This window comes from Acytostelium subglobosum (genome assembly GCF_000787575.1).
Source record: "Acytostelium subglobosum LB1 DNA, scaffold: scaffold6, whole genome shotgun sequence".
Lineage (NCBI taxonomy): Eukaryota > Evosea > Eumycetozoa > Acytosteliales > Acytosteliaceae > Acytostelium > Acytostelium subglobosum.
Window position 1 is genome coordinate 548,141 of NW_012236532.1, and position 14,882 is coordinate 563,022.

Below are 14,882 nucleotides of genomic sequence, written 5' to 3' on the forward strand. Positions count from 1 at the left end.
TCCAGCACCTGTTTAGTTGCCGGCCATCTTGCCCTTGAGAAGGGTGACAAAGGTCTCGATCTTGGTGCGCACGGCCTGATCCAGCTTCTTCTTGGTCAAGTCGTGCTCAAAGATGGCAAAGACCTTCTGAGTGTAGGGCGCAATGAGGTCGAGCTTTGTCGAGTACAGCGCCTGGATGGCGTTGAACACAGCGCCAATCTCCTCCTCGTCCTTCTTGACGGGCAGGCGAGCAAAGAGCAGTGGTAGCACCTCGCCCAGTGGGACGTTCTGAGCATTGCTTGCGATTAATCTACAGATGCAACCCAGTGCGTTGTCAATGACCTCAGGCTCCTCGTTGTCGTTCAAAAGTGGAGCGACGCCCTGGAGAATGGCCATGTAGTGCTCGCTCTTGGTGGTGACGCATGACGATGCCAGGATTCCCAAAAGGAAGCATGACACTCTCCTGACTTGTGCTGACTCGTCCTTGAGGCCCTTGATACCCATTGGGTACAGTCTATCAAAGAGGTTGCTGCAGTCTGTCTCAATGACCTTGATAATCTCGGCAACAGTTCCAACGACACATGCTCTAATCGAATGATGATTGGTTGGTTTCTGTTTGTGTGGAAATTGATTGATTGATTGGTTAGTCTATGCTTGAGTGGGCATCGCGATCGATCAGTCCATGGATTGTACTTACGGTCAACTTTAGAAGATGGACAAGAGCGTTGTCGATATATGATTTAAACATGGGGCCAGAGACTGTGGCAATCTCAATCATGCATTCGGATGCGTAATGCAAGAGTGAGTAGTCGGGATCCTCATCGTCCTCCTCGTCGAGATCCTCCTCGGCGTGATCATCCTCATCATCCTCGTCCTCCTCGTCCTGTGGACCGGTGGTGTCGGCTTGGTTCGCGGTCTGGCAGTAGAGGTTGCCCATGACGACCTGCAGCACACCGCCACCAACCATCTCCAAGTATGGTGCGATGGCACCTGGACCCAACAGGGCAACGGTGTCGGCAATGCTGCCAAATGCTCTAGATACGACGCTCTTGTCCTTCTCATGGGACAGAATGTTACCGTAGGCCTGGAATGAGAAGTCCAGCAGCATGCGGACCTGCTCAGAGACGGCGGCGCCAAAGTCTCCCTTGGTCCACACAGGGTTGGGTGCAGGGAAGCATGTGTTGATTGAGACGGCCAAGCTCTGAAGGGTGATCAGAGACTCGAAACGGATATCCTCGTGGAAGTATGCCAGGAGTTGCTCGAGCGAGGTGATGACCTGGCCCGAGTATGGAAGGAATGATTGTGGCAGTGACACAGCGATCACTCCGATAGCGTGGATTGCTGCGCACTTCTCGTCGAGGAATGATGTCCTCACGCTGATGCTGGTGCCCAAGTCGTCCTCGTCATCCTCATCATCCTCATCATTGTCAATGCCATCGATATCGTTCTCTGTCTGTCTGTTGCTCTCGACACCGTCGTCCGACATGGACGACTTGATCAGCTGCTCCATGACGCCGGGCAGGAAGGAGGCAAGCTCCTCGCCAAAGTGCTCAAAGATTCTTGCGTAGAACTCGAATGTGGCCTCCTTGAGTTCAGAGCTGGGCAATGTGGTGATGCCATCATGTGCCAATGTCATCAGGTTGTGGATGATTGGACGGAACTTATCCTTGGGCACGGCCTTGACGAGCGAGCCAACGCACTCGGTGGCATTTGATCGCAACATGATCAGCTGTGGCTCCTTTGTGGCCAGGAGGTCCTTGATAACGTTGAGCACGCCGTCAAAGTATGGCTCAAAGTCCTGCTCAGCAGAGATGGCAATCGCGCAGATGGCCGACAGAGCAAACTCCTTGACCTGATTGTTGGGGCGCATCATCAGCTCGCCCAGCTTGTTCATGGTGATGGCGAGGATTGGCTGCAGATGCTCGCGCTCGAGGTTGGAGAGGAAATTCTCCAGGGCGAAGCAGCAGCGCAGAATGAAGTGGTCGTCTGGGTCCGACAGCGACTGGAAGATACGTGGGAAAATGACGTTGGCGTACTTGTATATCTCTGGGTTGACGTTCTCTGAGAGACGTGCCATGCACACACAGGCGTTCTGGCGCACAAGCTTGTCGGGGTCGTCCAGCGACTTGGAGATCAGTGTGACTACTTGCTCGATGTTGTCACGCATGTCCTCAGCGCATCCGTAGGACAGCTGCTGGATGATCATTGGTGCAGCCACACGCTTGGATCTGTCGGGACTGGCCACAAACTCGGCCAACACTGGCAGGATTGGATTGAATACCAGTCTAGCACTGAAGGCTTCGCCACAATGTCGCAGGGCGATTCCAGCAGACTCGTACAAGTGATCGTCTTCGAGCTCATCAGAGAGGTTGCAACCCTCTGCTGCCATAATATGGAAAAGCAATTGGAGCAATGGTTGGATGAGATTACTCTTCTTTAGTACCTTTGGTTTGCTACAAGTGATCATCATCATTTGGATTTGAATGTTAGTGATTGATTGAGTGATTGGAATCATTCCAGGTGTGATTTGAGCACATACTATTCGACCATTGTTCTCAAGAACTCGATGGCTGCTGTACGAATGGTTGGATCAATGTTGGAGTTGGATCCAACCTCGAGTGAGAACTTGCAAATCAATGGAAGTTGTTGGACAATGTCTGATGAATGCTGTGGAATGATGATGAGTGCGTTAGTGATGCACTCTGAGGCCAAGCCGCTAGGACAGCCAAGGATCCTTGACAACTTACACTCTCAGCCAGGTCATCAAACACTTCGTATGATGTGATGACGTCGTCCTCCAACATGTTCTCGATTGAAATCTTGATGACGTCGATCATTGGAGGCAGCAGATTGATCAACTTGCCAATGATGTCGGGCTGTCCGCTAAAGGCCATCATGGCCGAGCCAACTGCGCGAAGGGCGCTCGAACGCACACGGATGACCGGGTCGATCAGACCGTTGGACATGATGACGACCATCTCCTCGGTGTGCTTGGCGACCGACACGCAGTTGTTGGAGAGCAGCGTGTCAAAGAAGTGCATCTGTAGCTCGCGTGTCGCGGGGTCCTGCTGCGACGAGAGCTGGTAGAGGAAGGGTGTGAACTGCTTCCATTGTGCGACGGGCAACTCCACGCGACATATAATGATCATGATCTCTGCGATCGATCTCCTAATTGTAAAATCTGTCTCCTTGTTAAACAGATCGATCATCAAATTCTTTACAGCCTCTCTATTCTGGCTTGACAACTTTGTCCAATGTACTACCAACTTCTTTCTCATCAATACTGCTGCTACATGTTTGATCTACGAATGATTGATTGATTGAGCGGGTCAGTCATTGAGCGAGCGAGTCTGATGGAATGAGTGATCGATTGAGAGAGTTAATGTGTGTACCTCTTTGAATTGTGAGCTCTGAATGTGATGTGCCAGGATTAGGGAGGCATTTGGGTTCTTGAGCAGAGTGTTCAACTTGGCTGTGGCCATTTGAACAGTGTTGGTGTCTGGCTGAAGGATGCCTCTGAGATTCTGCTCGACCTCATTGATTTGTTCTTGTGATGCCATTATAGATATATAATGTATATATATGTACGTATTACAAGATGTTGGATAACGGAGATGATGGTTGTGAGTGTTCAACTACGATGAAACGAGACTCGTTCGTTTTGTTTGTTTCAAAAAAGAACTCAAAGTAGCTCTGAGTGGACAATTATTCATTTTTTCTCTTCACACAACACTTTGTTGTTGTCGTGGCGCCAACTTGTTAACAAGTTGCTCTGTCTTCATGGCTAGCCATGTACATTGTTAAAGGAGTTAGTAGTATAAATGTTGACCACGGTTGTTATTATTCATTCAATCACTTCAATCATTCAATCATTCAATCATTCATTCATTCATTCATCATTCATTACAACAAATATCAAAGAATAAGTTCTTCTTGTTGTGAGACACTTGATGATTGTGTTGAAGAAGGAGAGATCAGACATCCGATTTGAATCACCCAACACAAACAAACAAACAGACAAGATGTCACATTACTTGACACCTTTTTGCACTGCCTTTTTGTCTTGTCCTCTAGGTTTACTGATTGTTCAAATAAATGACTTGTGATCTTGTGTGTCTTGTTATTTCCAGATGGTAAAAGATAGCTCGACAATCTCCAACAACAAGCACCAAAACAGACACACACTACATTGTTCTTGACTTCAAGAACCAAAGAGTTAACAGTCCACTCATCATTTTAAAAGGATAACCTCGTGTCGGGGAGATGCGCGCTCAGTCAAATTAATCAAAGATAACAAAGAATCTGATTAGGAGGTATGTATGGGAGTATGGACTCATGTCCTGCCCCATGTGCAATCATGATCCCATCCCTCCGCACCCCCTCATGCTGCAAGTCCAAACACACCGTATCACTGGGCCTCCTCATACCTAGAGTCGACCAAATCAAATCAAAAACTTGTTTGGAAATATCGCGTTTGTGGACCATTTGAAGGTATCGTCTAACCCCCCGCTCATGATCCTCAAAAACACTCGTCTTCATACTGATTAACCATGAGCTGGAGACAGGACCAAGGGCACTGGTAGCCCTGTCCATTGATCAGCTGATCACTTCAACTCGGTCATTGACTTATTTGCTAGCTATATCTATCAGTGTTATTATTGTCGTTCATCCATCATTATCCACCTATCACATCATTGATATAACTTTGTTAAACATAGCTATCCGTTGCTGTTTGTTGCTGCTGTTTGAATAGTTGACTTAATAAAACAGCCTTCCGCTGACAGGACACCAGAAGGGACCTTTTAATTAAAAAGTCGTCGCTACACTTAAACACTTCACTTCACTTCACTCTCATCTCATCTCATCACATATCTGCAACCAATCAATCAAACAAACAACCAATCATTCATCCACAACCAACCAATATCTAACTAATCAATCACTCACATACACTGGTAATACAAGTATAGTTTTAATCAAAACTGCTTATAATCTACCATCCATCATCAATCAAMAACAACCATCATCCACACTCATACATCGCATCACAATCACAATCACACATAAATATATTTATATTATATAACAAAACAGAAACATGAATAACATCAAACTGGTAGTACTAGGTGCCGGATCAGTTGGCAAGGTATGTGTAACAAACATTACTTCAGCTCCAGGTCCACACATGTCCTGACCCCTCACCCCATGGAACTATTCCAATCACACAGAGTTCTTTGACAATTCGTTATGTCCACAACGAGTTTATTGATAGAGTATGATATCCAATCAATCTCATGTACATATCCAGTCCAACTAATCAATCAAAATCAATCAAATTATAGTATGACCCAACCATTGAGGATATGTACCGCAAGGTTGTAGAGATAAGTGGTGATCACTTTATGCTGGAGATCATGGATACGGCTGGAACAGAGACCTTTTTGGCAATGAGAGACCTATATATTAGGAATGGCCAAGCATTTATGTTGGTCTATAGTATAACTTCAAAGTCATCATTCTTGGACCTCGAGTCTGTAAAGGATCAGATATTGCGTGTAAAGGATATGCCAGTGTCCAAGCTGCCCATACTGGTGATTGGCAACAAATCGGATCTGGAGAATGAGCGTCAAGTACAGTCTCAGGAAGCCGAGAAGGCCTGTGCCAAGTGGGGACTGCCCTTCATGGAGACCAGTGCCAAGACCAACATGAACATCTCCTCCGCCTTTGAGTGTTTGGTACGCGAGATGCAAAAGAAGACACTCGGCAAGAATAAGTCCTCCAAGAAGAAGGCAAACTTCTGTCACATTTGCTAAGCTTCATTGTCCATTGGTCAATTGTCCATCACCTGCCACTCATATATGGCACTCTCCCCCAACCTCCCCAACATCAATATCACTCCACAACTATATCTATTTATTATTATATTATATCCATCATATATACATATATATCATTCATCGTCTATTAGAGTGATGATGGTCATTATCATCATCATCAGCTCTCAACCAACCCCCAGCCATCCACTTCAACCCAGCACAAAGGAGTCCATTCACATGACTTCCAAATATATTATCCAGTATACCATCCACCGCCACCAACATCCAAGAAGTAGATGAGACCTGAGTGTACATCATCGTCTGTTTTAAAACCCTACCTTCCAAATATATAAACAAATATATCCTATCCACTCAATCAAATACATTTGATCAATATGGGAGTTTGCTCAACAGGTGGTGATTGGGTTTGCAAACACACTAGTCAATCAAATAATGTCTGGACACTTTGGAAGGAATGATTGAATGGGTTCAAACAATAGGTTGTAGATCTATTTAGGTGCATAGAAATTGAAGGTTCCATTGTGTTGATGATGGTTGTTGGGTTTGTACAGACGTGGGGCAAAGGTGTTGGAAGTAGGGTAAGAGGGGCTGGCGCAGGACATGGGTATGGTTGAGTTGAGTTGGGTGTTGAGTATTGGTCGGTCCAAGTTTGTTTGTTTGTTGTTGTTATCGGCACTGCCATTGTGCATTGACGCTGCAGCGCTGATTGATGTCCAATAAATAATCCATTATTAATAGATGTTTGAGTTGCCAGAGGTCTTCTTTAACCACATGATGAGGTTCGACCTCTCGCCACTAGTCAGTCCATTGGCACCATGACGGTGGGATCCAACGTGAAGCAGTGCAGTGCCAGGCTTGTGCTGGAACTCAAAGTACTCTTGGTGGGTGTCGGGCTGGTCCAGGATGCCACGGAAGTACAGTGAGCCGCCAGTAAACTGGCGACCGAGACACAGATTCAGCGTGACGTCCGACTCGTCGTAGTGGAAGCCCAGCTCCTTGTCCTTGTCAATCTTGTACTGTACGATGAATGCGTGGTGACTGTCCAGCTCGGCGCCGTTGTATCTTGGGTAGAGGACCGAGGTGAATGGACGCAGATATTGGTCGCGGAACTGAGTAAAGAACGATGTGAAGCCAATCTCGTCCAGGATAACGCCGTAGTTGTTCATTGAGTTTGGTCTGGCCGTAGGCAGGCCGCTGTTTCTAAAGTTATCTATTTCGTTTAACAACTTCCTGATCGTCGCGAAGTGGTTGTGAAAGAGGAGGATTGTCAGCGATTGGTTGATTGATTGATTGAGTGAATGTTAGTGACATGTCACTTACAGACAGAAGTCCTCCTTGAAGACCTTTAGTGAGTAGATTCCAGTGTCTGTGAGCTTGGTGATGGCTGTGAAGAGGGATGCAGGGTCTTGGGTCTTTGAGTATTCACGGGATGCGCCAAGGAAGGCCTCATCCAGGAAGTCCTCGGTGAATGTAAACAGCTCTGGGTGAAGTGGACGGTAGTTGGTCTTGATCAAATTGATCCTTTCCTCGCGCATGCGCAACAGCTTCTGAATTTGTTGTTGATGTCCATTGTCTGTGCAGTCGTCGGGGCATTGATCATTGTGATTGTGATTGTGATTGTTGTTGTGATTGTTGTTGTGATTGTGAGTGTGATTGTGGTTGCTGTGAATGATTGATTGTTCGTGTTGGTCGTCTGCTTGCTCGGGTTGGGTAGTTGTCTTGATGATGTCGTCGGCGTTGGAGTCGTTGGTGTCGGCCAGGTCGTCACACTCGAGCTCTACACTCTCTTCATCGTCATCGTCATCATGGTTGTGCTCACAATCGTGCTCATTCTCAAAGTCTTGCTCGTCGTCCAAATCATCATCACCGTCGTCCTCTGTATCAGACAGCAGGTCGATCTCTGACACGATAGTATATGTCTTTGAGCTATCAATCTCGTATAGCTCATCTGATCCACTGCTGCTGCCACTGCGACTGCCACTTGCTCCACTGCCACTGCCACCATAATCATAATCATTGTCCAGGTTGTTGTCGTCATTGATTGTAACATTGCGGGTAAAGCTGATGTTGTTGATATTGTTGAGATTGTTGTTGTTGTTGTCTGATACAATGGGATGAGGTACAACCTCATCACCATTTGGGTCGACCATTATAAGTCCACCCTCAGTCTGGAACAATCTCTCCAATATCTGCTTGGTAGCATACTTCTTTGCCAGCCTGAGCTCTCCATAGCCCAAGCTGACAAAGTGTACAACCTCTTCCTGTGTCGCAATCATCATACTAAATCTAACTAACTGTCTCTCTCTCCTCTCACTAAACTAACTAACTAATTAACTAACTAACTTTGAATGAATATATATATAATCTGCTGTGAATGTAATGTATTATACTACTTCTTAAGATGACATATATTATTATCTGTATCTGTATATATTATTATTATTATTTGTTTGTTTGTTTTGAATTTGATAACAACGATGAACTCTATTAATGTTGTTGTTGGGTACAAACACAAAGGTTGGATGTAATTGAGAAGTTGAGATGATGTCCAAGTCGATCGAATTCTCAACAAAGGACACACACGTAATGTTATATATAAATATCCTTCTGTTGATTGACGATGACAAAGGTCTTGCTTGTTGATTGATGTTTGTTTGGTTGTCGAGAAGAATTGAGGAACAGAACAAACAAACAAAGAACACCCAACATTTCACTTCTGTTCTTGTTTGGACGTTTTCAAAAATAAAATAAAATTGGAAAGAAACTGGTTGACCTCCAATCATTGAGTGTGGTGTGTCTTACAATCCAACCCATCTACTCTTTCATTCCTTCATTTATCAATATTGTACATGTAATTAATTAATTAATCCATGTTTAATATATTGTTGACCAAGTAATAATAAGTTGATTGAACCAACAAAAGTTAAAAAGAAAAGAAATCAATCAAGCATGCTTTACCTCAATGGAATAATACCATACCAACTTAGCCGTCGATTTTTTGGTACAAATAACTTGACTTGTGAACTATCGATTGTTTGAAGAAAGGTCCACCCTAGGGATTATTGATTGATTAATGATGGATGCAGGACAAACCTGAACCCATCAACCTCACATCGAATTGTTCGATTCTGGAACCCGAAGAATGTTGACCCACACCACAGTTTATTTTTGGAACGTTGTCCGGAATCGATGTTACAAACATCTCAATCTTTGGAATAGGTGGAATATGATCATCACGACACTTCTATATATCCTTTCATTCATTCATACTTTATTATTTAATTTCAACAAACATATATATATATATAATTAACAAATAAGAAAATGGCAACAACAACAACTGATGGGAATGAACTTCCCTTCCATGACAGGTGGCATGATGGTGAAAGTATGTACATACTCACTCAATCAATCAATCAATCTATCATACATACTGATTGTAACAACACAGGAATGATCCAGGATATTATGGGAGTTAGGGAGATTATTGAGCCAAAGAGTACATTCTTTAGACCATTCTTGACGGTACAAATGCAAGAGTTTGTACCAATGCTTCATTATATGTTCTTGGGTACACTTGATGAACGTGGTCGTCCATGGGCCAGCATGATCACCGGTACACCAGGCTTCATGTCCTCTCCCCACGATCGTTCATTGATCATAAACACCGCCAACAACAATCCTCGTGATCCATTATTCCACAACTTGGTACATGGTCAGCGATTCAATGGAGACAAGTCGACTTACTGGGGTGGTGTAGCACTTGATCTATCAAACAGACGTCGCAACAAGATGAATGGAACGATCGACTTCTCGCAAGACAATGTACAACTCAATCAACAAAATGGCACCATTCAACTTAATCTTACGGTCGAACAATCAATGGGCAACTGTCCAAAGTACATCACAATCAGGCGTGTTAGAGAGGGACCAATCAGTGGGGCATCGACTGGGTCCACAGCCCAAGCCTCATCATCATCTTCTTCCTCATCATCTCACTTGTATACCGAGCTTGGGGACCAGGCCAAGCTACCAGACGCGGCAGCGGCGATGATAAAGAATGCAGACACATTGTTTATAGCATCAAGAAATATTGATGATTCCTTGGCAGCGCAGACCAATGGAATGGATTGTAATCATCGAGGAGGTAGTCCTGGATTCGTAAAGTTGCTCCCACCTGATGAGACCAGTGACAAGTACGTGGTGCTCATCCCAGACTACAGCGGCAACAGATTCTTCAACACACTTGGCAACCTACATAATGATCCACGTGCAGGACTGATGTTTGTTGACTTTGAGCATGGCTCTACACTTCATCTAACAGGTCGCAGCACTGTACTACAAGGCGAGGCTTCACTGGCTGTGTATCCACGCATTCAAAGAACCATTCGCATGGAGGTTGATGCATACTTATTGTGTGATCGTGTACTCCCCTTCACATTCGACACGATCGAGGCGTCGCCATACAGCCCAGCCGTGTCCTCCAAGGTAGTTGGTCAAAAGACGTCCAACATGGCTACGCTTAAATCGATCGTCAAGCTCTCGCCTGATGTCTCATCATTCTACTTCCAGACCACATCGCCCATCACCTACAAGGCAGGTCAGTATGCCATATTCGACTTTGGTCAATTCAGTCCAGGATACAAACACATGGACTCTTCCAATCCCAAGAGTGTCAACGACGACTATGTCAGGACTTGGACCATATCCTCAGCGCTCTCATCAAAAGACTCCACAGACAATCACTTTGAAATCACGGTCAAGCATCAGCCTAATGGCGCTGTCTCATCATTACTTCATCGTCTTGAGCTCGGCACACATCAGATCACAGTGCCCCTGATGGGCTGTGAGGGCGAGTTCACCCTAGAGAGCACCCTTGATGGTATCGACCCTTCATCAACAGCCAAGTTGGCCATGTTTGCCGGTGGCATTGGTATAACTCCATTCCTTTCAATGATTCGTAGCATCACTCAATCATCGCAAGTCACACCACTGGACATCCACCTTATTGTATCAGGTCGCAAGCTTGTTGATTGTCTGCCATTGATACTCTCACCATTGTTGGAGTCGTCCAAATCATTGATAACACTCAACATAACATGCTTTGTAACAAGTAATGATGGTGATGGTGATGGTGATGCTGTCGACAATGATAAGATAACAATCAAAAGAGGAAGGATTACAGCAGATGCACTGCGGGACATTGTTCCAGATATTGCCGACAGACACTCACTACTTTGTGGACCAGAGGCCTTCATGAATGGCGTCCAATCACTACTACTCAACACTTTCAACATCAAAGCCAGCAACATACATAAGGAGGAGTTCAAGTATTAATTAAACAAACAAGTGTACATTATTATTGATAATATCTCTTTGATGGATGTCCACTGTCTGTCTTTTATTCTTTCATTCATTCATTCAATCATTGATACATTGGTTCGCAGCAGGAGGGGAAAGGGGAAAGGGAGATGCGGTATCACCGCGCGCACAAGAAAGGGGGAGACAGAGGGTTTATCCACTCATGTAGGTGGATGGGTCGACCTTGGCAGGGAGGTCCTTGATGGAGACAACGAACTTGGCCTGAACCTGGTCCAAAACGGTCTGGTCCTCTGGTGTGGAGACAAAGGAGACGGCGAGACCCTTTGTTCCGAAACGACCGGCACGACCCACTCTGTGGAGGTAGGTGTCTGGGGACTCGGCCATATCGTAATTGATGACTACATTTACACGCTCGATATCGATACCTCTGCCAAAGATGTTGGTGGCAACCATCACTCTGCTCTCAAAGTTCTTGAATTTACGGTACTGCTCGATTCTCTCTGGCTGCTTGAGGTCACTGTGAATGCAGATCGAGGAGAAGTGGATGTCACTCAGGATCTGGTTCAGTGCCTGTGCTCTGGCGACAGACTTGACAAAGATGACCACCTGGTTGAAGTCCAAAGCATCCAACAGCTCGACCAACTTGGCGTTCTTCTCTTGCTCGTTCAGCTTGACAAAGTACTGCTGCAAGCCGTGGAGTGTAAGCTTGGAACCATCGTTAATGTAGATCTCGAATGGCTATATGAAAAAGTCTAAATGTTAGAGTGATGTCGACTTGACCTTGGCTTGACTTGACTTGTCTTGAGTACATACCACATGCATGAACTTCTTGCAGATGGCTCTGGTGGTCTCGGAGAGAGTGGCAGAGAACATCATCACTTGCTTGTTTGGTGGAGTCATCTTGAAGATCTTCTGGACGTCCTTACGCATGTCGAGCGACTCGAGCAACGAGTCACACTCATCCAGAACAAAGTGCTTGATGTTCTTAAGGTTGAGGATGCGGTCGTTGGCCAGCTGCAGGACACGGCCTGGGGTACCAATGATGATGTTTGGCTTCTTGTCTCTCAACATGTCCTTCTGGGTTGGCACTGGGATACCTCCGTAGATGACGGCGGTCTTGATCGTTGGCAAGTAGAAAGTGAAGCGATCAAACTCGTCACAGATCTGGTAGGCCAGCTCTCTTGTGTGGCAAAGGACCAAAGCGACAATCTTTGATTGATTGGAGTATTAGTTTGTTGTTCATGAAGGAGTGGCAGTTGGAGTTCAGTCCTCTGGCGCAGCAGCACATACGTTTGATGGGTTCTCCTCGATCTGGTGAAGGACAGACAGGACAAAGACGGCAGTCTTGCCCATACCGGACTTGGCTTGACAGATGATGTCGTGACCCAGGATGGCTTGGGGAATACACTCGTTCTGGACCTCGGATGGATGCTCGAAACCACAGTCTCCAATGACCTTGTCAAGCTCGGGCTTCAGGAGGAACTCTCTGAAGCCGCTGCTGTGCATGGCAACGTGGGTATCCCTATTGTTGTTTGAAGTTAAAATAGATAGATAAGGAGAGAGATGATAGGGAGAGTGAGGAGAAGGAAGAAAGAAAAAAGATAGAGGATAGAAGAGAAGAGAAAAGATAGAGCGAAGAGAGAGTAGTAGTAGTTGGTTTGTGTTGGATTGGATTGGATTAATAACCTTGATCGACTTGGTAGTCAGGGAGAGGTGAGGATAGAGTGTGTGATTATGATGATGATGTTGTGAAGACATCCATTATGCTAGATGGCCATCTTGTGTGTATGTGTGACTAGCTGGATGGAAGGATGTTGGCATGTCTCCACGATGCGTCCTATCCACCAAGCTTCCTTCCTTCCACACAGGATTGCCATTCTTTGTTTGGCCCAACCTGTCCCATTCAATGTCAATATTGTTTGTTTGTTTGTTTGTTGTTGAGTCATGTGATTGATTGTTGTGAAGTAGTTGTTGTTGGTGTTGATAATGTTGGTGCTGATGTTGTAGTTGGATGATGTGATGTTGGTGTTGTTGTTGTATAGTTGTTGTGTTGGTTGCTTGTGATTTGAGAGTTGTCGATAATGAACCAAATGACAGAACTCGAACAGCACCCAGGGGCCCAAGGCCATTGTGCACTGGACAGCTCGCTCGCACTGCACTTCATAGTCTTCATCATCTTCTTCTTCATCTTCTTCTTCTTCTTAATTCGCAGCAGCAAAGTGGAAGGGGAGAGAGAGAGAGGAGAGAGAGGAGAAAGATATAGAGTGAGTGGCATATGGATGCCATAGCGGACACGCGTCGGGAGAGTCGTCATGTCTTGGAGGGACATTGGACATTGGGAGGGAGATATACGATGGGATGATGGCCATTATTCTCCCACCTTCACACTTCCATTGACAGACAGCACACGCAGCCGCGGCTGGTGTGAGGAGTGAGAGAGGACTTGACACACAAGAGGCAATTGCAATAACCGGACGACCATTGATGGGGTAGTTGTTGAAGCGAGCGCGGGATTGTTTGATTGATTGATTGATTTAAGTAACTCACTTTGCAGAGATGTTCTTCTTGTCGCCATTGGTCTCCTGGACGACTTCCTCGTCACTGTCCTCGTACTCGGCAAGCTCGTTGATGTCTACTTCAGCAGTTGTTTCGGCCATTATTATTGATTGATTTATAAGTTGAGTTTGTTGAAGGTTGAAGTTTGATTGATTGTTTGAGTTTGTTGAAAGTTGTGAAGTTGATTGAGATAAATTCAACAATTGAATAATCACAAATTGAGTTGATGAAGATAGATTTGTAAAGTTAAATACAAAGCTTTGTTATGCTTATTATTATATATATATATTGAGTATTTGAGTGATTATATATAATATAAATATATAATACTTAAATATCTATCTGTTAATATATTAGAGTCGTGAGTATGAATGAATGAGTTGAGATGATGTGTGAGTTCATGTGTCCTCAAACTAACAACTAATTTTTTGTTTTGAACCAAACCCCAACTTCAACAACTACTTTGTCAGTAACGTTCACCAATCAGTTTTTCAAATTCGAGTTGTAGAATGTTAGACAGAACTAAACATATACCTAAATCAATTATAACATAATTATATTATTTCTTAACAAGAACAGATATCTTATATCTATTATCTATTTATTAATTATTTATTTGGAGATAAATTTGTGTATCTTTGTTTGATGATGCATCATGACACCCACTACTACTATCGGCACAATCATAATCTTGCATGAATACAACTGCGATCGATGTCAAATTCAATGAACGATGGTGATGTCAAGACCACTCCATCAGTGTTGTCAAACTAGATTTTTTTTATGATATCACTTTGGGCCGACCTTGGGGCATGACCTTGCTGTCATCGTGGTGTTGTGTTGTTGGATGAGAGAGAATGATATTTATTTGGATCAAACACACACAACTCCCCACTCTCTGTTGTGTCTTAATTACTCTCTCCCCTCTCTCTTTGTAAGATACGCGGCCTAGGGTCCAACAATCAACAACAACAAGGTTAGCATTCATTCATACATACATTCATTCATTCGGAGCTCAGAGAGATAAGACACATCTTTCAAGTGTCACCAAACAACATCATTATTCAATCATCAAGTCCATTCATTCATTCATTGTATCATCAGCCAATCAATCAACCAAGGTCGAGACCAACAAACTATATAACTATTTATAATATATATAAATGTCACAAACATCATTCAATTATA

The 14,882-nt window shown here is 44.5% G+C and overlaps 5 protein-coding genes across 5 annotated transcripts; 2 read left to right on the plus strand and 3 right to left on the minus strand.

Annotated features, from left to right (window-relative positions):
- Positions 1 to 12: 12 nt before the first annotated feature.
- Positions 13 to 3,539, minus strand: SAMD00019534_035530 (hypothetical protein; the record flags this gene model as incomplete). Its single annotated transcript, XM_012904445.1, has 5 exons — positions 13 to 591; positions 677 to 2,432; positions 2,519 to 2,646; positions 2,727 to 3,281; positions 3,372 to 3,539. The coding sequence occupies 5 exons, from the start codon at positions 3,537 to 3,539 to the stop codon at positions 13 to 15; spliced, it is 3,186 nt and encodes a 1,061-aa protein (XP_012759899.1).
- A 1,538-nt stretch (positions 3,540 to 5,077) lies between these two features.
- SAMD00019534_035540 (hypothetical protein) lies at positions 5,078 to 5,792 on the plus strand (the record flags this gene model as incomplete). The annotated part of the gene is made up of 3 exons (XM_012904446.1): positions 5,078 to 5,125; positions 5,208 to 5,252; positions 5,322 to 5,792. 3 exons carry the CDS (start codon positions 5,078 to 5,080, stop codon positions 5,790 to 5,792), a joined length of 564 nt encoding a protein of 187 aa, XP_012759900.1.
- Positions 5,793 to 6,550: 758 nt separating this feature from the next.
- Positions 6,551 to 8,095, minus strand: SAMD00019534_035550 (hypothetical protein; the record flags this gene model as incomplete). The annotated part of the gene is made up of 2 exons (XM_012904447.1): positions 6,551 to 7,046; positions 7,137 to 8,095. Coding segments are annotated over 2 exons (1,455 nt in total), but the record flags the coding sequence as incomplete, so codon positions are not given.
- A 1,045-nt stretch (positions 8,096 to 9,140) lies between these two features.
- SAMD00019534_035560 (hypothetical protein) lies at positions 9,141 to 11,153 on the plus strand (the record flags this gene model as incomplete). The annotated part of the gene is made up of 2 exons (XM_012904448.1): positions 9,141 to 9,204; positions 9,268 to 11,153. 2 exons carry the CDS (start codon positions 9,141 to 9,143, stop codon positions 11,151 to 11,153), a joined length of 1,950 nt encoding a protein of 649 aa, XP_012759902.1.
- Positions 11,154 to 11,330: 177 nt separating this feature from the next.
- On the minus strand, positions 11,331 to 13,795 carry SAMD00019534_035570 (hypothetical protein; the record flags this gene model as incomplete). Its single annotated transcript, XM_012904449.1, has 4 exons — positions 11,331 to 11,876; positions 11,952 to 12,347; positions 12,429 to 12,660; positions 13,686 to 13,795. 4 exons carry the CDS (start codon positions 13,793 to 13,795, stop codon positions 11,331 to 11,333), a joined length of 1,284 nt encoding a protein of 427 aa, XP_012759903.1.
- Positions 13,796 to 14,882: the final 1,087 nt, after the last annotated feature.